At 37.0% G+C, this 22,357-nt stretch overlaps 2 protein-coding genes and 1 pseudogene across 2 annotated transcripts; all 3 read left to right on the top strand.

Annotated features, from left to right (window-relative positions):
• The first annotated feature begins 1,734 nt into the window (after positions 1-1,734).
• Positions 1,735-7,026, top strand: LOC109212785 (late blight resistance protein R1-A-like). Its single transcript, XM_019376462.1, is given in 4 exon segments — positions 1,735-3,701; positions 3,704-4,487; positions 4,578-5,708; positions 6,279-7,026. Coding segments are annotated over 3 exon segments (3,786 nt in total). The 5' UTR covers positions 1,735-1,825; the 3' UTR covers positions 5,704-5,708; positions 6,279-7,026.
• A 150-nt stretch (positions 7,027-7,176) lies between these two features.
• LOC109212784 lies at positions 7,177-15,628 on the top strand (annotated as a pseudogene).
• Positions 15,629-17,899: 2,271 nt separating this feature from the next.
• On the top strand, positions 17,900-20,716 carry LOC109212783. The gene is made up of 2 exons (XM_019376461.1): positions 17,900-19,639; positions 19,985-20,716. The coding sequence occupies exons 1-2, from the start codon at positions 17,900-17,902 to the stop codon at positions 20,714-20,716; spliced, it is 2,472 nt and encodes an 823-aa protein (XP_019232006.1).
• Positions 20,717-22,357: the final 1,641 nt, after the last annotated feature.

The following is a 22,357-nucleotide window of genomic DNA, read 5'->3' as shown; positions in this document are numbered from 1 at the left end:
TTGTTAACTTTTGAGCCAAACAACATGCAAAGGCAAGTATACCCTCTCCTATTACCTGGCACGTAACACAGGTAAGTTCATCTATTTTACCCAAAAATCAAAATCTCAAATGCCCCCAGTGATTTGCCCAAATCCCTTTCTTAGCGAGAATAAAATGGCGGGTAATTCAAATCTCCCAAGCACATACTCACTCATACGCACAACGAAAAACACACGGAGAGCGTTAGAGACTGATAGCCTGTTTGGCCAAGCTTCTTTTTGGCCAAAAGTGCTTTTTTTTTTTGCCAAAAGCACTTTCGGCCAAAATTTGAGGTGTTTGGCCAAGCTTTTGGAAGGAAAAAAAGTACTTTTGAGGAGAAGCAGAAGCAGTTTTGGAGAAGCAGAAAAAAGTAGTTTCTCTCCAAAAGCACTTTTTTGAGAAGCACTTTTGAGAAAAATACACTTAGAAGCAATTTTTTAAAGCTTGGCCAAACACTAATTGATGCTCAGAAGTGCTTTTCAAACTAATTAGTCAAACACAAACTGCTTCTCACCAATAGTACTTTTGAGAAAAGCACTTTTAAAAAAAAGCACTTCTCAAAATAAGCTGATTTTTGCAGCTTGGCCAAACAGGCTATGAGATGGCAAAGCGGCATAGGAGAAACGACGAAAATGGATGAACTTAGGTTAAATTTGAGGTTCCCGCTCGAAATCAGTCGATTCAACCAAGGCCCAATATAATTATGTAAGGAACTCCTCAATTCCTGGGTATGTTTTTTTCCAATTGCTAATTTGAAGTCTCTCTTTTATTGTTAAGAATTAATATCATTATCTTTCATCTGGTTATAATGTGGCCGAATACGTGTCGGAGCATTTTTAAAGGATCCGACACGGGTGCGGCTACATTTTGGAGAGTCCGCGCAACATAAATTATAACTCTTTTAGTTGCTGTTTTCTTGTGTAATTATTCGGATCTAAAGATTTTTATATTGTTTCGTTTAGATCTATTTGTTTCCATGTGAAGTGATAAATGATATCCATGTGATCATATATGATTGAAGTTTCCTTTGCTATGTCAAAATGCTAATGTCAATCTGATAGTAATTAATAGATCCATGTATATCCATGTGATATGATATATTTTATATCCATGTTATATGACTATTTCTAATGGTGAAAGATGACTTTATTATTCTTTGTCCTTGAAGTCTACCATCTTTAATATTAAATTCCTATTGAAATGTAAGTTACTATAAACTTGTCGTTGCACATGATAACAAAAGGAATCTCGTGCCACATGCATTCTATACTTTAATTATTCTCTCTCCCTTTTTTTATTTATAAACTCTAATACCGGAATTCAAAATTCTGAAAAAGGGTAACTAGGTCATCTCTCCTTGGGTTGTATTGAAAAAAGTTGCAGACTTGTATTTCTAGTCCATTTTTCTTTTAATACCAGTCACTAACTTATGTGCCTTGCTTGAGCATCTCTTATCAGGTTTTGAGAAATTTGCATGTAAAAACTAACTTTTAACTGCATACATAGTCTACCAATGTTTGTTTAAGCTGTAAAACTTCATTTTAACTGACCAATCCTTACATTAATCAAATATAAGTTGACCTATCCTAATAGAAAAGGACATGCCCTTTAGAAAGGTCAAGAGCCATGTGAAAAAAGAATAAATACAAAAGAAACATAAAACAAAAATGATTTATTGAGTGGTTATATGATAGCTGACAACTAATATAAAATTCTAAACAAAGAGGAATCCAAAGAGTAGTATAGAATGTTATTTTGTATGTAAAGGCTTTGCAGCTCAACTTCATCACAGTTTCTGAGAAGAAAATGTCTTATAACCAATATCTGTCTTCAATGAATGGTCTTTTTGAACGCCTGCAACAACTTGGCAATATTTCGAATTCGAGAGAAATAGTCGAATTCTTTATAAGGGAATTCAAATTCTTGGGTATTTTTCTCTACTTGCAGAGCTTCATAGATATTCAACCAAACATGCTAGATATCAGTCAGAAAGTCCACACTCTGGTTCAAGATGCTTCAGTTCACTCTTCTGAATTACACTTAGCCGAGTACTTTGATTTTTGTACCTTTAACGTACAATACAAGATTTGGTTGATTAAGATGGAAATTAGAGCCAAATACTCCTTTCCTAAAATATCATCCTTACCACTAATTTCAGCCAACAAGGATGGTATTGCTATTCCCAAATTTGTAACGGATTTCATGGATACTGTGGTGGAGATTCTTCGTGATCTAGTCAATGATCCTTGCTCATCACTTTTTTATGTTCCAGAAACTAAGAAACATATTGATGATGTTTTAAAGGAAATGAAACTGCTGCGAACTTTTGTTTGCTTTGTTTCAGAGAGGTTCATAGAGCATGAGAGCCAACATCTTGCTAATTTCTTCAGTCATGTTTTAGCTGTGACCGGCCATGCATCAATGCTTGTCTGGTTGTATTTTTCAAGCTATGGCTATGAAAATCAAGATGTGAGTGTTGTAGGTGAAATCAATGTTTTTCTTTTCTTGCAAATCAAGTTTAAGCCCATTCAGCCTAGCATCCGCAAGATCTACATTGCACTCCTGGAAGCCTTAAAATCGACAATACAATCAGGAGGAGGATGGCGTGCCAACATCCAAAATCATGAGAGTGCAGCCGACAGTGAAGCCAATTTTTTGGAGACTATCCAACATGATTTGGCGGAGCTTCCAAATAATAGTAACATCAGTCAGAGTGATGCTTTGAAGGATCAATTGGTAATCCTAAAGGAGAGGCTCGACTGCTTGAGAGCCAATATCATCCATGTGCCAATACAACATCTTAAAGTTCTTCTTCGAGATATTGACACTTTCATTATTGATGCTGGACTCGTGGTTTACTCATTATATAAAGGTGAGGAGGAGGAGAAGGAAGTTGTGGCACTGGGAGAAGTGAGCCCTGCACTATTTCTTGATTTGTTGGGAAACATTCAACAAATAATCATCACGGTGAAACTCGTGCCCATTCGGAAGTTGTTTCATTCTAATTACTTGCCAAGAATTCACGGACTAGGCTATGTTGATTTCATTTTAAAAAACCTGAAAGAGTTCCAAAGCCGCCATTTAGATTCACTAGCTTCTACCACGAAGCTACTTCAAAGATTTCAGAAGGAACTCGAGAGCTGGCAACCTCTTCTAGAGTTTGTTGCAGAAGAGCAACACAATGACATCGACAAAATTCAACGTTGTGCTACACAATTGATTGGCAAAGCATATGAGATAGAATATTTAATTGATGCTTGTATATGCAAAAACGCTCCTGTATGGTGCCTCGAACATTGGTTCTTGGATATCGTGGAGGACACCATTCTTGTCAAAGATGAGGTTACAGAGATTCATGAAAAGAAAATGGTTGAGGATGCAATGAACACTGTCATAGCTCATACGGCATCAAATTTGGAAAGGTCTCCAAGGATGAATGAAGAAATTGTGGGTTTTCACGATGTTATAGAAAATTTAAGAGACCAACTAGTAAAAGGCACCAAAGGGCGAGATGTTATCTCGATTGTTGGTATGCCGGGTCTAGGCAAGACGACTTTGGCCTACAGGCTTTACTCTGACAGGTCAGTTGTTTCTCACTTTGACATTCGTGCACAATGTTGTGTGTCTCAAGTATATTCACGTAAAGACTTGTTATTGGCGATTCTACTTGATGTTATCAGTGAGACGCTGAATTTAGAGAAAAGAAAGCTAATGAATTAGCTGATCTGCTTCGCAGAGCTTTATTTTTTAAAAGATATCTTATCCTTGTTGATGATGTGTGGGAAGCTAGTGTGTGGGATGATTTAATCGGTTGTTTTCAAGATGCCAATAATGGAAGTAGAATCATTATAACAACACGAAATCGTGAAATTGCAGAGTACGCCAGATTTCAAAGTAATCCCTTTTCGCTTCGTATGTTTAACAATGAAGAAAGTTGGAAGTTACTTAGAAAAAAAGTATTTGGGGAAGAAAGTTGCCCTCCTCTGCTAATGAATATTGGACGACAAATAGCAGAAAAGTGTGGTCAATTGCCTCTTTCAGTTGCTTTGGTGGCTGGTGTCCTAGCAGAAGTAGAGAAGAAAGAAGAATGTTGGGCACAAGTGGCTAATAATTTAGTTCCTCACATTCACAATGACTCAAGGGCCATAATAGAAAATAGTTATAAAATTTTACCCTATCATTTAAGGTCTTGCTTTCTTTACTTTGGAGCATTTTTAGAGGACAATGTGATTAACGTTTCGAAGTTAATAGAGTTGTGGATCTCAGAAGGATTCATAAAAAGTTGTGAAGGCAAGAGTTTGGAGGATATAGCGGAAAGTTATTTGGGGAATCTTATTGGAAGAAATCTAGTGATGGGGACTAAGAGGAGTTCTGGGGGTAAGATCAAAGCATGTCGTATTCATGACCTATTGCATGATTTCTGCAAGGTGAGAGCAAAGGAAGAGAATCTTGTCCAATGGATGAAACGGTAATATACCAATTAGTGCTACGTTTTTTGGTTCAACTAATTAAATGTTCAAGTTATATTATGATTTTATTCTAATTTCTTTATTTACAGGGAACAAAATGCCAATCCTTCTTCCAATGTTTCCTGTCTCGAGCAACTTGCTCATCGCATGTCCATTTATGGTAAATGGTATCGTATTGAAGAATGGAGCACGTGTTGGTCACATGTTGGCTCTATAATTGTACATAATAATTGCCTTGCATTTGATACTGTCTCTCATATTTTTTACAGCTTCAAGTTTCTAAAAGTGTTGGATTTGCAGTTCACTACTATTGATTCTTACCCAACAGATCTAGTTTACTTGAGATATTTTGCTGCACGAACTCATAATTCGTTGGACACAAACATCATTACCTATTGTTGGAACCTAGAGACTTTGATATTACAAAATTATGGAGTAATGTCACTGCCCCTTACAATCTGGAATATGGTTAATTTGAGACATTTGCATATTTCCCGTTGCAGCTTCAATATAATAGATGAAAAATATTCACTCGACAGCTCGAAAAGCCTTTATGATTTGAGATCTTTTACGGCTCCATATTTTTCTTGTGTCGAGGATGCGGAATTGATTTTGAGAAAAACACCTAATCTTCGGGAGCTCAGATGCACATTCCTAGATGAGGATGTTGACAAATTTCAGTACTATGTATTGAATTTTCCAGCAAAGATTGAGACGCTGAAGATTTGTTGCCCATTCATGTTTCACACTATAACCATCCCTATTTGCATCTCCGCACCAAATCTCAGAAACTTGACACTAGAGAGGTATTGCCTGCATCCTCAGCACTTATCAAACATTGCGTTGCTTCAGAACCTTCAAGTACTGAAAATGAAAAGCATTAAATTTGACAAGAAGGTGTGGAAAGTGAGCAGTGGCGACTTCCCTGAACTCAAAGTCTTGAAACTACAAGAAATAGTTGGATTTGAAGAATGGGATGTCGCCGATGATGAGGCCTTTCCTAAGCTTGAACGCTTGGTATTGCGTGAATGCGAATATCTTAAGGAGATCCCTTCTGCTTTCGGAGAGATCTCTTCTCTAAAATACATTGAGGTAAGAAAATGCTATGAATCTGTTGACAAGTCAGCCAGGGATATTCGAGAAACACAAGTTGAAGGTTATCAGAATACTGGCTTCGAGATCTTTATCCACGAGAGACGAAAGTACCAACTCTGATTCAGGTATACCCACTGAGGACATTCAAGTCTCATTTTAAAACTCAGTTAAATCAATTCTCCTATTCTTCTAACATGCCTTTTACTAATTATTCATTTTGTTTGACACCTCTGTTAAAGCTTTTGTGTTTTATTTGATTTTATCTATTAGATGTAAAAGTTCTTAAAATAAGTACTATCAAGCAAAAATGAATAGTTAGAAATAAAAAGATGGATAAACACAAGTTAACAAGGAAAGTCAACCCTCATAAATATTCTTTGTCAAAACAAACGCAGATGATTGGTTATCCAAATGATTTATAAAGCAAGGTGGAGGGGCTGGTAGCTAGAAGCAGGAACTTTGTTATTTACTTATTTATATCTAGAGTAACAATTTTGGTAAAATCTATTGAATAATGATACTGTTTATCTTAAAAAAATGAAGAAAGATTACTTTAACGCTAAAAATGACTCATCAAAAGCAATTAGTATTCTGAACGCAAACACTTAACTAGGAACTGTCTTCATGTAGGCTTAATTAGATTTAATATTAATCTAGAACTATTGATTTAACTGATTTCTTTTTTTCTCCTACAGATGATGATGATGGAGTGGAGATATGTACTAGCCTGGCTATACTGTCATGTCAAAGGTAGCACTGCTAGTGAGTAGATATATCGAAACCTTAGCTGGATGTGTTTATTTCATTGACAAGAAAGAAACACGAGGATTTTCCAGGCAAAACAGAGGCAAGCTGAGCAGATTGTTAAATTGATCATTCAAGAAGTTTTTCTGTAAAGGAAGTATAAAATCCAGGTTGACTAGAAGGCTTGATTAATTGAATTATTACCCCTAAATGTGAGCTGCTCATGACATATACTGCAACCTGATTCTTGAATATAGTAGTTGCTGTAATACAGGTAATAGATAGTTCTTGGACAGCCCGGTGCACAAGGCATCCCGCGTTTACGACAGGGTCCGAGGAAGGGCCGCACCCCAAGGAGTTTCTTGTTTTCCTAAAGTTGGGGATGCATGTCCAACTTTAGAACATCTTTTTTTTTTTCTTTCTTTCTCTGAGCTGTAATTCTTCACTAGGTAATAAAAGTTAACTAATTACTAAAAGAAAAACCACCTTGATTTAACCCATATTTTACACTTAAATCATTAAAATAAAACGAAGTTACTATTGTTTTTGGCATATTTGTTAAATATTACTCACTGTACAGCAGCTATGTATGCCTTCAGCTGGAAATATGATAAGGTGCATTTCATTATTTCAATACTCATTCCTAAGAATAGAAGTTCTATTGCATGCGTGTCATGAAATGCCATTCTTTTTGTTCCATTGCAGTTGTTTCTCTCAAGGTATTTACTGGCTTTTGGTCTCGTTATCTTATTGTATTTGGTAAGTCAGTATGAGATGCCCCTGACCTGTTTGTTAAAATGCCTGAAAGTGATTGAAAGTATGTTGGAAGTAAATTTCAAGTCCCATAATTCAGTAAACTAAATTTAGCATCTTTTAGTTATTTTATGTAGTAGGCTAATCAGGACAAAAAAGCTAAGGATATAGCCCTTGATTACATTGCTAGCAACTCTACCAAGGGCAGTACGTCCATCTATATCCTTATTGTGTAATTTAGCTCCAAGAATATCCTTGTTCTGTGTGAATACAGGATGTTTTGTGCACCGGGATGTTTTGTGCACCGGGCTGCCCTTACTGACTATTTCTTATGATAGAAGTTGCATTTGCTATGTCTAAAGTCTGATGTGAACCTGAATTTATAGATCTATATATCCATGTGATATGATAATCTTCTATCCATGTTATATGACTATTTCTAATAGTGAAAGATGACTTTACTCTTTGTCCCCTCTTGAAGTCTACCATCCTTCATTTTATAATTGCTATGAGAATGTGAATTACTATAAACTTGTCGCTGCACATGATAACAGAAGGAATCTTTTTCCACATGCATTCCATAAATCAAGAAGTACTTGCTGGTTATAATATTTGTTTAATCAAGAAGTAAAGCTTAATTTTAGTTGACCAATCCTAACATAATCAAATATAAGTTGACCAATCCTAATAGAAAAGGACTTTCCCTTTAGAAAGGTCAAGAGCCATGTGAAACCGAATACAGAAAAAAATGACTTGGTAAATGATACTGCTCTTTGTCCTTGAAGTCAACTGTAATGTGACAATTAATGCAAATTGTTGATATAAAATCTGAATGGAAATTTATTGAGCGGTTGTATGATAGCTAGCAACTATTATAAAATTCTAACGAAGAGGAATCCAAAGAGAAAAAAAAAAAAGAACCTCCTAAGTAATATAAATGTTGTTTTGTATGTAAAGGCTTAGTGTCAAATCATCTGAGTACTCTCTCCTTCTAGTTTGCTGTTCAACTTCATCACATTTTCTTTTAGTCACTCACCACTTCTGAGAAAAGATGTCTCCTAACCAATTTCTGTCTTCAAAGAATTGTCTTTTTGAGCGTCTGCAACAACTTGACGATATTTTGTACTTCCCTGAAACTTCTATAGATATAGTCAAGTTCTTTAAACATGAATTCAAATTCCTGGATATCTTTTACCGCTTGCTCAGAGCTTCACAGATGAACCCAACATGCTAGATGTCACTCAGAAAATCCAAACTCTGTTTCAAGATGCTGCAGTTGACTTTTCTGAATTGTACCTAGCCGAGTACTTTGATTTCTATACCTCTAAGGTTCAAAACGAGATTTGGTTGATTAAGATGGAAATTAAAAACAATTACTCCTTTCCTAACATATCATTACCACTTTCAGCCAACAAGGATGGTATTGCTATTTCCAAATTTGTTACAGAATTCATCTATTCCGTGGTAGAGAATCTTCCTGATCTAGTGAAGATGGATGATCCGTGTTCACTTCTTTATGTTCCCTAAACAATGGAACATGTGGAAGTTATTTTAAAGGAAGTGAACTTGCTGCATAATTTCTTCTGCTTTGTTTCAGAGAGGTTCGTAGAGCCTCAGAACCAACATCATGTTAATTTCTTCACTCATGTTTTTGCTGTGGCTGGCCACGCATCAATGTTTTTCTGGTTGTATTTACCAGACTTGGCTCCAGAAGAAATAAATGTTTTGCTTTCTGATTTCTTGCGAATGAGGATTAAGCCCATTCAACCATGCATCCGCGAGATCTATGTTAATGTCTTGCAATCTTTGAAGGCGACAATACAGTCAGGATGGTATCCCAACATCCAACGTGAGCCAGCAGCTGACACCGAAGCTAGTTTTGTGAAGATAATTCTACACAATTTGGCGGAACTGCCAGCTAATAGCAACTCCAGTCAGAGAGTTGCTTTGAATGATCACTTGGCAAACCTTCAGGAGATGCTCAACCTCTTGAGAGCCAATATCATCCATGTGCCGATACAAGATCTTGAACTTCTGTCAGTTCTTCGATATATTGACACTGTCATTATTGATGTATGGCTTCTCGTTTACTCGTTATATAAAGGCGAGGGTGAGGAGAAGGAAGACATAGCACTTGCAGAAGTGAACCCTGCACAAGTTCTTGATCAGTTGCCGGACAACATTCAACACATAATTAGCGCAGTGATTTATCCCACCATTCGGAAGGCGTTCCAATCTAAATTGCCAGGGATTAATGGACTAGGCTATGTTGATTTCCTTTAAAACAACTTGAAGGAGTTCCAAAGCCGCCATTCATATTCACTAGCTTCTGTCATGAAACAACTTCAAATCATTCAGAAGGATTTTGAGAGCTTCCAACCTTTTTTGAAGGCTGTTTCACAAGCGCAACACAATGACCTCGACAAAATTCAACGTTGTGCTACACAATTGATTAACAAAGCATATGAGGTAGAATACATGTTGATGCTTGTATATGCAAAGTTCATGTCTGGTGCCTAGAGCATTGGCTCTTGGATATCATGGAGGAGATTACTCTTATCAAAGCAGAGGTGGCAGATATTCAGGGGAAAAACATAGTTGAGGATGCAATGGATACCTGCACAATTCATACATCATCAAATTTGGCAAGGTCTCCAATGATGAACGATGAACTTGTGGGTTTTAAGGACGTCATAGAAGATCTAAGGTACCTACTAATAAGAGGAACCAAAGGGCGAGATGTTATATCAATTGTCGGCATGCCAGGTCTAGGAAAGACGACTCTAGCCTACAGACTCTACTCTGACAGGTCAATTGTTTCTTACTTTGACATTCGTGCAATGTGTTGTGTGTCTCAAATATATTCACGTAAGCAATGATTCCGTTGACAAGTCACTTGTATTGATTTAGAGTTCACTTGTATTGATTCTTTCCCAACTGATCTAGTGTACTTGAGGTATCTTGCTGCAAAAACTTGGAAGTCGTCGATTTCATCATTCATAGCCAATTGTTGGAATCTTGAAACTCTGATAATACACAATGATGAAGGCAAAATGTCAGTACCCATTACACTCTGGGAGATGATTAAATTGAGACATCTTCATATTTCCAAATGCAGCTTTACCATAGAAAATGCAGAAGAATTACATAACAACTCAAAAACACTTTATGATCTCAACACTCTTTCCACTCCATATTTTTCTTGTGTCGAGGATGCAGAATTGATGTTGGGAAAAACACCTAATCTTCGGGAACTGAGATGCAGAGTCAAGGGTGTTGACAACTATCAGTACTATGTACTGAATTTTCCAACAGGGATTGAAACGCTCAAGATTCAAAATGCAAATCCAAAGAAAAAAAATCCCCTTTTGCATCTCTGCACCAAATCTCAAAAACTTGAAACTAAAATATTTTCACCTGCATCCTCAGCACTTAATAGGAATTGCTTCCCTTCAGAATCTTCAAGTACTCAAACTGGAGTTGGTGTACTTTAAAGATAGGAAATGGAAAGTAAGCAATGGCGAGTTCCCTCAACTCAAAGTCTTGAAATTACACAATATAATCACCTTACGAGAATGGACTGTTCCCGATGATGCCTTTCCTAACCTTGAACACTTGGTTTTGCGTCATTGTTACTCTCTTGAGGAGATTCCTTCTTGTTTCAGAGACATCTCTTCTCTAAAATCCATTGTGGTAAGGATATGCAATGATTCCGTTGACAAGTCAGCAAGGGATATTTGGGAAACACAAGTTGAAGATTATCAGAATTCTGAGTTCCGGATCTCTATCACTAGCAAAGTCAGAAATGTTATTAAAGGGTGTCAAAATATATAAAAGTGAACATTTGAAAAAAACCAAAGGTGAATGTTCTTGCAGTACAACTACTATCAATTAAAAATAAAAACTTTAAAAATAGATCATAATTTTTTATCTACACATTTTCTTCATGTAGGCTTTGTTGTTTAATTAGATTTTAACACTTAAGTTTACAGCTACTGACTTAACTGATCTCTATTTCTCCGATAGATGATGATGATGATGGTGCTGCTACTACTGCTGATGATGATAACGAGGAGGAGGAGGAGGAGGAAGAGTATTAGCCAACACAATTTGAAGATCATGAACTTTTAGGTTTGTGTGTGTGTGTGTGTGTTTTTTTTAATTTTTTTTTTATAATTATTATAAGAAAACTATAAGACCTTCCATTCATTTAAGGTTTCCGAGGGAAACAGTTGAATCAGTTTTTCTTTCTTTTGGTTAATGGCTAATTTGTTATTTGTGTTTAATGCTTACTACATGTCTATTTTACGTAGCAAATAGTCTTTATGTTTTGAGAAAGTAGTTATGAATTGCTCAGAGGATTTTTCTTTCATAGCTTTACCTTTGTGGATCAAGATAACATCCATGGGCCATGAATCATGTACCATGGTTTATAATAGGTAAAAATAGCACGCTCTAACCAGTTTTCGGACTGGTCATTCAAAAATAGACAGCATTTACAAAATCAATAAAAAATATTCATTATTTTGCTGCAATAGAGACCGGTCCACCATAATATACTGGAGTTCGATGCACCTGTGTATGAACTTCCAGCATATTATGTTGGACCGGTATACTTTGCTGGCTCCAGTATAATATACTGGAGACTGGAGCACCGATGCTCCAAACTCCAGTATATTATGCTGGACCGGTATATTATACTGCAATTCCAGTATATTAGACTGGAGTTCCAGTATAATATACTGGAACTCCAGCATATTATGCTGGAGTATTTTTTCGAATTTTGAACAGTGTCTTCGTTCAGATTTATTTTTACATAAAAAGTGGCTAAATTTCGATTACTTTTTAAACTAGGCTATTTTTGAACGACCATTTGTAAATCTGGCTATTTTTTAATTTATCCCTTATAACAGCCACGCAACCATTGTTGCTCTTGTGTCGGTTTGTTTTGGTATATGATCTGTGTATGTATATTTAGGGCTTCTTTTTGGTTTAACCATTTGGCATTGGTATTCGAAGCTCACTGACCTGACCAATCTAGATTGGCTAACCATGTAGAGATCAGAGAGAAGCGCTATTTTTAAGGAAGTTTTTCATTCTTAGGCTCAAACCCGATACATCTGGTTAATGGTAATATATTTTAGGGGTTAATTTACTACACCAGCTGAGCTCGGACTAGGAGTTGGTACACTCTAGATGGGTACATGTTGTTATATATATATATATATATACACACACACACACACACACACACACACACTCTCCGTTCCAATTTATGTGAACATGTTTGACTGGGCACGGAGTTTAAGAAAAAATGAAGACTTTTGAAATTTGTGATCCTAAACAAGTCAAAAAGGGGCCGAGAGTATTTGTGTGGTTATAAAAGCTTCTCATTAAGGGTAAAATTTTAAGTTTAAGCTAAATTGTTACCAAATTTAGAAAGGGGTCATTCTTTTTGGAACGACCAAAAAGGAAATAGGTTCACATAAACTGGAACAGAGGGAGTATATTTTTTTTTACGTTTAGGGTTTGAACAAATCATTAGACATCTTGACTAAATTTACAATAAGATCATATCCTTTTTATTTTTATAAGGTAAATTGTATTAATCAAAAGGGAGAAAAAATTCCCGTATAAAAAAAGTATACCAAAAAGTAGAGAGTTACATCAAAACACGATTCTCTACAAAAGACGCCCAATCTTCTATACAAGTAGGGGCTATATGAGTGCACCAAAAAGCGATCAAAGATAAAAGACTATTCTTAAGATATGAAAAGGGAGACTCAATCCCCTCAAAAGCTCTCATATTTCTCTCCGCCCAAACTATCCACATGAGAGCTAACGGGGTGAACTTCCACGCCTTTTGCTTTCTTCTTCTACGAAAACCGGCCCAGCTATATAACATTTCCTTTTACAGTGCTTGGCATCACCCATTGAACACCAAAAAGATTCAGGATTGCCCTCCACAAACCTGAGGACACAAGGCAATGCAACAAAAGATGATCAACTTCTTCCCTTGAGATTTTACACATGTAGCACCAACTAACAAGTGTAATTCCTCTCTTTCGCAGATTTTCAGCAGTCAAGATCATTCCCCTTGCTGCTAGCCGTGCAAAAAATCACATCTTCGTGGGCACCTTAGGAATCCAGATCGAGGAGTATGGAAAAGTGGCCTTCTCTCTCACCAACATACTCTAGTAAAAGGACTTTACGGTGAACAAACTGTCGCCACGCAACCCCCATCTCCAAGAATCACAAGATGGCTGGGGCCTGTCTTGCCCATATAGCAGTGCCAACAAATCTTAGAGCTCCGCATTCTCCCAATCTTGCATGTTCCTTCTAAATGAGAGGTCCCATACTACCCCCTCCCCCCTCCTTTCATGCTCCTTGTGAATCTGTTGGACTATCAATTCCTTCTGATTTGAAACTTTGAAGACGCAGGGGACAAGATAATATCCTATAATTTACTATCTTAGAAGTTGACTAGTAGCAACATAATTAAAACAAGTAAATTCCGAGGCTTGGCCTCATTTTCCACTCACCGAAAATGTGAAAACACTCTACTCTCTCTCTTGTGCATATTGGATAAATTTTTAAAGCAAAATCGTAAGCGACAGTGTGGTTTGCTGCCATTTGTTGAGTTTGATGAAGTTCTTTAATTTCCGTTACCGCTATTACAGAATAGTTGTTCTATTCTATCGTGGGAGGAATTAATCCAATAACAAGGAGCAAAAGGACTGTCATGGGCGGCTTTCCAGCCATGCCCCATGATCCTTCGGACGCACCCCATGGAATCCTGGCAAGCCTCCCAACGCCCAGCGCCATGGTCGGCCCCATGGTCTCGGCAACACCAAGTGACAGACGCGGATGTGCCTCTGTCGCCCCACCGATAGCCCACGCCAGCCCCCAGCGGCTGGCAGATGCCAACAGCGCCGCGCGCACAGACAATGCCGGGCGTACAGTTTATGATGATGCCAACAGCGTCGCGCGCACAGACAATGCCACGCACGCAGATCCTGAAGCCTTGCCAGCGGCCAGCCGCAGGCGGAGTCCAAATAGTGCCGCGCGCGCCAACAGCACTAGCGCGCGCAGAACCTGATGGGAAAGACAAAGTTGCTGCCAACGGGCCTGTTTTCTGCCTTGTAGAAAACTAAGTCCTTTTCATTGTAAATATAGAGTAGTTTTATTTCATGTACTTCCATTATGTTTCTCTAGCTTAGTAGTCTAGTCTTGTAACTTTGGTTTATTTTTTTTAAACATTATTAGGGGGATCAAGCAACCAAACTTTCTAGCAAGCAAACATTTCTCTTTTTCCTGTGTTTCTCCCCCTCGACACCGCATAGCCTTTTATAATAGCTTTCATCAATGCAATCAAGTTGTCATTCTCAATTCTCATTTTCGTTTCCGCAATTGCTCTTGACATTGGTTTTTTCGTACGACACTGATAATCTCGTCTAGCGTATGGAGGGGACCTCAGTTGGCGGACAACAACCGTACTGACATCGGCTTTTGAACAGTTTCTTCACTCATGTTTTAGCTGTGGTTGTTCTAGGTGAAATCAATGTTTTGCTTTTCTTGCAAATGGAGTTAAAGCCCATTAACACAGTGATATACCCCACCATACGGAAGGCGTTTCAATCTAACTTGCCAAGGATTCATGGACTAGGCTATGTTGATTTCCTTTTGAACAACCTGAAAGAGTTCCAAAGCCGCCATTCAAATTCACTAGCTTCTGTCACGAACCAAATTATAATAATTTAGAAGGAACTCGAGAGCTTGCAACCTTTTCCCAAGGCTATTACAGAAGGGCGAGACAATGACCTCGACAAAATTCACCGTTGTGCTACACAATTGATTGGCAAAGCATATGAGGTAGAGTACATAGTTGATGCATGTATATGCAAAGAAGCTCCTGTATGGTTCCTCGAGCGTTGGCTCTTGGATATCATAGAGGAGATTAATGTTATCAGAGCAGACGTAGCAAAGATTCAAGAAAAGAAAATGGTTGGGGATGCGAAGAAGACTAGTACGTCTCATGCGTCATCAAGTTCGGCAAACACTCCAAGGATGAATGAAGAAATTGTAGGTTTCAAGGATGTCATAGAAAAGTTAAGAGGCCAACTAATAAAAGGAACCAGAGGGCGAGACGTTATCTCAATTTCTGGCATGCCGGGTCTAGGCAAGACTAACTCTGGCCTACAGACTATACTCTGATAGGTTAGTTGTTTCTCACTTTGATATTCGTGCACAATGTTGTGTGTCTCAAGAATATTCACGTAAGAACTTGTTATTGGTCATTCTACGTGATGTTATCGGTAAAGACTGTAAAAGTAGAGAAAGCTGCGCTGATCATGAACTAGCTGATGAGCTTCGTAGAGTTTTACTCTCCAAAAGATATCTCGTCCTTCTTGATGACGTGTGGGAAGCTAGTGCTTGGGATGATCTAATAGGTTGTTTTCAAGATACTAATAATGGAAGTAGAATCATTGAAACTCTTCTATTAAAAGGGGCTCGAGGAAGAAAGTTACCACCCATTACAGATGGTTAAATTGAGACACTTGCACATTTATGAGTGCAAATTCACAATAAAAAATGCAGAAGAATTTCTTGAAAACTCCAAAAACTATGATCTGAGAACTCTTTCCTATCCATGTTTTTCTTGTGTCCTGGATGTGGAAATGATTTTGAGAAATACACCTAACCTACGGGAACTGAGATGCCAAGTCCACGGTATCAATTTTTACAATAGAGAGAATTTTCAAAGGCAGACTGAAAAATACTATGTATTGAATTTTCCAGCACAGCTTGAAATGCTGCAGATTAGTCACAAGTCGTCATTTCACATTGATGAAAATACCCTCCCTTTTTGCATCTCTTCACCAAACCTCAAAAACCTGAGACTAGAGAAGTTTCACCTGCATCCTCGTCACTTTTCAGCTATCGTTTCGCTTCAGAACCTTAAAGTACTCAAACTTAAATACACTCTGAGTGGCTCTATAAAATGGAAAGTGAGCAATGGCGAGTTCCCTCAGCTCGAAGTCTTGGAACTAGATGACCTCCGCATTGGAGGATGGATTGTCGAGGACGATGCCTTTCCTAACCTTCAACACTTGATTTTGCTTGAATGCAAATCTCTTGAGGAGATCCCTTCTTGTTTCGGAGACATCTCTTCTCTGAAATCCATTAAGGTAGAGGAGTGCAACGAATCTGTTAACGAGTCAGCGAGGGATATCTGGAAAACACAAGTTGAAGATTATCAGAATTATGGTTTCGAGATCTTTATCAGCGCGACAAGGCATTACACTACTTAGAAAATTCAACTACATATGCTAGAAGCCTATAGTTTCTACTTTCTCTCAATGTAAGCAATTAATTAGTAATTCCCTCCTTATAAATATTCTGTTGTCAAAGCAAATGCAGGTGATTGCAAATGATTTATAAATAAAATTATTCCTCAAACAAAAAAATTTACACCTTTAATATGTCCTATAGCTTTAGCTTATATGTCAAAAGTCTTTTTTTTTTCCTGGGTCCAGTCAAACACCATCATATAAAATGAGATGGAGGGAGTACTACGTTGAACTATTAACTCATTGGGATTTTTTTGTACAGACTATGAAGACTAGAGCTCAGTGATAGCATAATTGCAGGAATTCTGTGAAGAACTCGAGGATTAAGCAACTAAGTCAGGAGCTTTACTGAGAAGCTCGAGAAGATCAGCAATGGAAAAGAAAGAAAGAAGATGAATTGGCGAAATTAGAGAGGAAATTGTAATATTTTTTATTGATGATTGTAATATGTACATTCAGATGTTTTATAGTACTGAATCTGTTGAATTACACTGTGTAGAATCCTATTGCATGTCTTGTTCATAACCTATTGCATGATTACTGCAATGAGAGAGCAAAGGAAGAGAATCTTCTCCTATGGATAAGACGGTAATATACAATTAGTGTTCACAGGAATCAAAATGCCAATCCTTCTTCCCCCGTCTATCATTCACAGCTTGCTCATCGCATTTCCATTCATAGTGAAGAGTATCATATTAGAGAATGAAGCTCGTGTCCACCATATGCTAGCTCTGTAGTTGTGCACAACGAAAGCATTTCACCCAGGGGCGAAGCTACATTCTCTTAAGGGTGGTCAATTTAATTGACCATCCTTCAACGAAGAATTACATTAGGTTTTATAGATATATAACATATACTGAACACTCTTCGTTGAGGTTTTTTTCATAAGAAAACAATAAGCCCTTCCTTTCATTTGGTTTATGGCTAAGTTGTTATTTTTATTTAATGCTTACTGCATGTCTATTTTACTTGGCGATAGTCTTTATGTGCAGACAAGGTATGTTGCCACAGCTGGTGGAGGGGGAGGGGGGGGATATGTGTTAAAGGAAATATAATTCCAAGCTCATAAGGGCAGTTATGTAAAATTACCCTGTTAGTTAGTTTAGTCGGTTATTACACTGTTAACAGAATAGTTAGTTTGTTAATTAGGCTTACTCAAGACTAAGCTATCTAGGTGTTATATATATATGGGTGTACATTACCATTTGAAGTTAAGTTGAATAAATGAAAGATTAATCTCCTCTCTCTACTCTTCTCTCTCACTATTTCTCTCTTCTTCTATCTTCATCTGCTGCGTTAGCTTCTTCACTCAAGTTACAGATTTGTGACTTTCATTAATCTCTAAACAAGTTCATGGTATCAGAGCAGTCAAAGCTAAGAATATACAGCTTTGATTCGATTCAAATTTCTGCATGTTCAATTAAATTCTGTCAATTCTTGATTGTATCGAAAAATTCAAGAACTAAAAAATGAGTCTAAGCAATGAGCAAGCAGATGGGGCTCAGCTAAATCAAACCAATTCTCATCAAAATCAAATAGCTGGAACCCAACAAATAGGTATTGATTATAATCATCCTTTGTTTCTTCACCCTTCAGATGTCAGTGGAATACAAATTATTTCATTCCAGCTGACTGGAATTGAAAATTACTCTGTTTGGTATCGTTCTATGCGAGTAGCATTGCTAGGAAGGAACAAATTTGGATTGGTGGATGGATCTTGTAGGAAAGAAAGTTTTCCTGTTACTATGTGGAACCATTGGGAGAGAGTAAATGCTATTGTACTTTCTTGGATCATGAATTCTGTGAATAGTAGTCTTCTTGGTGGTATAATGTATGCATCTAATGCTCAGACAGTCTGGGATGATCTATATGAACGATTCTATAAAGTAGATGATGCAAGAACTTTTAACTTGCACAAAGAAATTGCCACTCTTACTCAAGGCACTTCATCCGTATCTGTGTATTATTCAAAACTGAAGGACATGTGGGAGGAGTTTGAGGCATTAATTCCAGTCCCTGGTTGTGATTGTCCAAGGTCTAGGGATTTTGTAGTTTATCTACAAAAACTAAAGGTATATCAATTTCTTATGGGTCTCAACGAGTCTTACTCTCAAGCAAGAGGTCAAATTCTTATGAGACGACCTTTACCAACAGTAAATCAAGCATACTCAATGGTTATAAGTGATGAAAGTCAAAAGACAGTGGCTGCTACTTCTGGAATTTTAGGTGCAAATCCAGCAATTAGTACTGAGAGTTATGATGTTGCAATGTATACAAAAAATATGGGAAATCAAAGATATAAAAAGAATTATAATATTCAGTGTGATTTCTGCAAAATTAGAGGTCATAGTAAAGAAAATTGCTTCAAGATAGTTGGCTATCCTCCAGATTTCAAATCTAAAAGGAAAGGGCCAGGATCATATAACAATGGAACAAGAGCATGTCCAGCAGCTTATAATGCTCTAGCAGAAATTCCTCAACACCAGCCTAATGTGAGTTATCAGCAGGAATCTCAGATGACAAATGGTCAAATCATTGATAATTCACTGCCTCAGATAGGAGCATTCACAAAAGACCAATATGAGCAGATATTACAAATCCTAAACAAAACTAACCTAAAAGGCAACAACAATAATTGTTCAGCAAATGTAGCAGGTATGAGTATAACTTTGTTAGTTTCAAATTGTCCAAAAGAATGGATTATTGATACTGGTGCAACTAATCATATGGTGTCAGATATTAACATGTTAAATCAAGAATCTATAGTTGAAAATACTAATCCGAAGAGAGTGTGTCTTCCTAATGGTGAAATTTCAAATGTTACACATACTGGAACTAGTTCAATATCTGCTAGAAGTACACTTAGCAATGTTTTCCATTTACCTCAGTTCAAATTTAATCTAATGTCTGTGTCAAAAATGACTAAGGAACTAGCTTGTGCTGCAACCTTCTACCCTCAGTTTTGTATTTTTCAGGATCTCTTCAATGGGAGGGTGAAGGAGATTGGTAAAGAAAGAGATGGCCTATACATACTACTGAGTCAACTTGCTAATAAAGATATGAATGTCAGCCTCCTTGTAAAGGAAGTGCTTAGTGCAGAAGACATAAATCTATGGCATAAAAGATTTGGTCATGTGTCATTATCTGTTCTTAGGAAAATGGTTCAAAATAAAACTGAGTCTATAGCAGAAGTATTAAATAAGTGCAATGTATGTCCTTGTGCAAAACAAACCAGATTACCTTTCCCAGCAAGTTGTATTAAAAGTACTGAGTACTTTGAACTAGTGCATATGGATATTTGGGGGCCTTATAAGGTCCCTACATTTGATGGAAATAAATTTTTCTTGACTATAGTTGATGACTACTCTAGAATGACATGGATTTATTTGTTAAAATTGAAGTCTGATGTGTGTGTTATTATATTCAGTATTTTCTAAATTTTGTTCAAACACAGTTTAATAAAACTATTAAAACAATAAGAAACAGACAATGGAACAGAATTTGTTAATACTATTTGTAGTAATCTCTTTAAGAAATTAGGCATTATTCATCAGAGAACTTGTGCTTATACTCCTCAGCAAAATGGAGTAGCTGAGAGAAAACATAGACACATACTAGAAGTAACTAGAGCTATCAGATTTCAAGCCAATATACCTATTAAAATTTGGGGTCATTGTGTTCTAGCTGCTATATACATAATTAACAGACTTCCTTCATCAGTTATAGGAGTTTCACCATTTGAAAAACTATACAAAAGGAAACCTTCTCTAATTCATTTAAGAGTTATAGGGTGCCTTTGCTATGCCAAAATTATACAAGAATCAGACAAACTGAAACCAAGAGCAAAATCTGCAATATTAATGGGATATTCAGAGGTGCAAAAAGGTTATGTCTTATATGATTTAACTACTAATTCCTTCTTTGTAAGTAGAGACGTTATTTTCAGGGAAGATGTATTTCCATTCAGGAATGTTACTACATCTTCATCTCCTATATTTGTATCTCAACCTATCTTAGACAATAGACAACCCGAGGGTTACACTCAGCAACCTGTTGGTTTTCCTCAACCTACAAACACTCAAGACTATGAAGCAGACTACATAGATACAAGTGCAGAAGAGATTCCTAACTCAATCTACAAGCTGTCACAGAATCTGCCACTACAAATCAACAACAGGATCAGTCAACAATCATTCTTCCTATTGCTTCAACAAATATTCAGCAGAATCAACAAAACAACACTACTAGAAGATCTGGCAGGGAAAAACATCCTCCAATATGGATGAAGGACTTTGTTTCCTTAAATGTGCATCATGATGTGAACTATCCAATATCAAACTATCTTTCTTATGAAAACATCTCACCAAAGTATCAAGCCTACCTATCTACATTTTCCACAACAACTGAACCAAACTCCTATGCAGAGGCAGTTAGAGATCCTAGATGGGTAGATGCAATGAAATCAGAGATTGAAGCTCTTGAAAACAACAACACCTGGGAAGTTGTATCTTTACTAGAAGGAAAAATTGCTATAGGATGCAAGTGGATATACAAAATCAAATATAAGGCTACAGGAGAGATAGAGAGATTCAAAGCTAGACTTGTATCTAAAGGCTACAGTCAAAGAGAAGGTATAGATTATCAAGAAACCTTCTCTCCAGTTGTTAAAATGGTAACAGTTAGAACTGTGTTAGCAATTGCAGCCTCTAGAAAATGGCATGTGCATCAGATGGATGTCTACAATGCATTCTTGCAAGGTGATCTTCATGATGAGATATATATGGATCTTCCACAAGGATTTAAGAGTCAGGGGGAGTATAAACCTGTGTGCAGACTCAAAAAATCCTTGTAGGACTTTAACAAGCACCAAGGCAGTGGAACTCAAAGTTGACAGAAGCCTTATTGAAGTTTCAGTTCAAACAAACCCCTTATGATCACTCATTGTTTGTTAAGAAAACTGAAAATGGAACTATTATTGTGTTAATATATATATAGATGATATGCTTCTAGCTGGAGACAATCTAAAATTGATACAAGATACAAAAGAAGCTCTTCAACAGACTTTCAAAATGAAGGATCTAGGGGAACTAAAGTACTTTCTTGGAATAGAATTTGCAAGGTCAAAGCAAGGAATTCTAATGCATCAAAGAAAGTACTCTTTGGAACTAATATCTGAGCTTAGACTAGCAGCATCCAAACCTATCAGCACACCTATGGACACAAACATAAAACTCACTACAAGAGAGTTTGATGAACATTTCTGTCAAGACAAACTAACAGAAGATGATGTGCTAACAGACCAAGGCAGCTACCAAAGACTCATAGGTAAACTGTTATACTTAACTGTTACTAGACCTGACATCTCCTATAGTGTTCAAACTCTAAGTCAGTATCTACAACAGCCAAAAAAATCTCATATGGAAGCTGCACTACGAATTGTGAAATACATCAAGAGTCAACCAGGACAAGGTATCCTTCTGTCTAGCAATAGAAACAATCACAGCATATTGTGATGCTGATTGGGCAGCCTGCTCACACTCCAGAAAATCAGTTACAGGCTACTTAATCAAGCTAGGAGAATCCCAAGAAGTCTAAGAAACAGACTACAATCTCAAGAAGTTCTGCTGAAGCAGAATACAGGAGTCTAGCATCTACTGTTGCTGAATTAACATGGTTACTGGGGTTACTAAAAGAAATTGATGTGAAAAATGATCAACCAGTTACTATTTTTTGTGATAGTAAAGCTGCAATTCAAATATCAGCCAACCCAGTCTATCATGAAAGAACAAAACACATAGAAATAGACTGCCACTTTATAAGGGAGAAAATTCAACAAGGCATGGTCAAAACTGAGTACATATCTACAAAGGAACAACCTGCAGATATATTCACAAAAGGACTGAGCAAAGTTCAACATCAATATCTGA

The sequence above is a fragment of the Nicotiana attenuata genome, unplaced genomic scaffold, assembly GCF_001879085.1.
Source record: "Nicotiana attenuata strain UT unplaced genomic scaffold, NIATTr2, whole genome shotgun sequence".
Lineage (NCBI taxonomy): Eukaryota > Viridiplantae > Streptophyta > Magnoliopsida > Solanales > Solanaceae > Nicotiana > Nicotiana attenuata.
The sequence above is the reverse complement of the archived record's forward strand: the minus strand, read 5'-3'. Positions and strand labels throughout refer to the sequence as shown.

Bases quoted from the DNA above. Each gene is read 5' to 3' on its own strand.
- LOC109212783 (XM_019376461.1), top strand. From the start codon at position 17,900: ATGAGTCTAAGCAATGAGCAAGCAGATGGGGCTCAGCTAAATCAAACC. The intron at 19,640-19,984 runs GTATGTCCTTGT...ATTATTCATCAG, and splicing joins AAGTATTAAATAAGTGCAAT to AGAACTTGTGCTTATACTCC.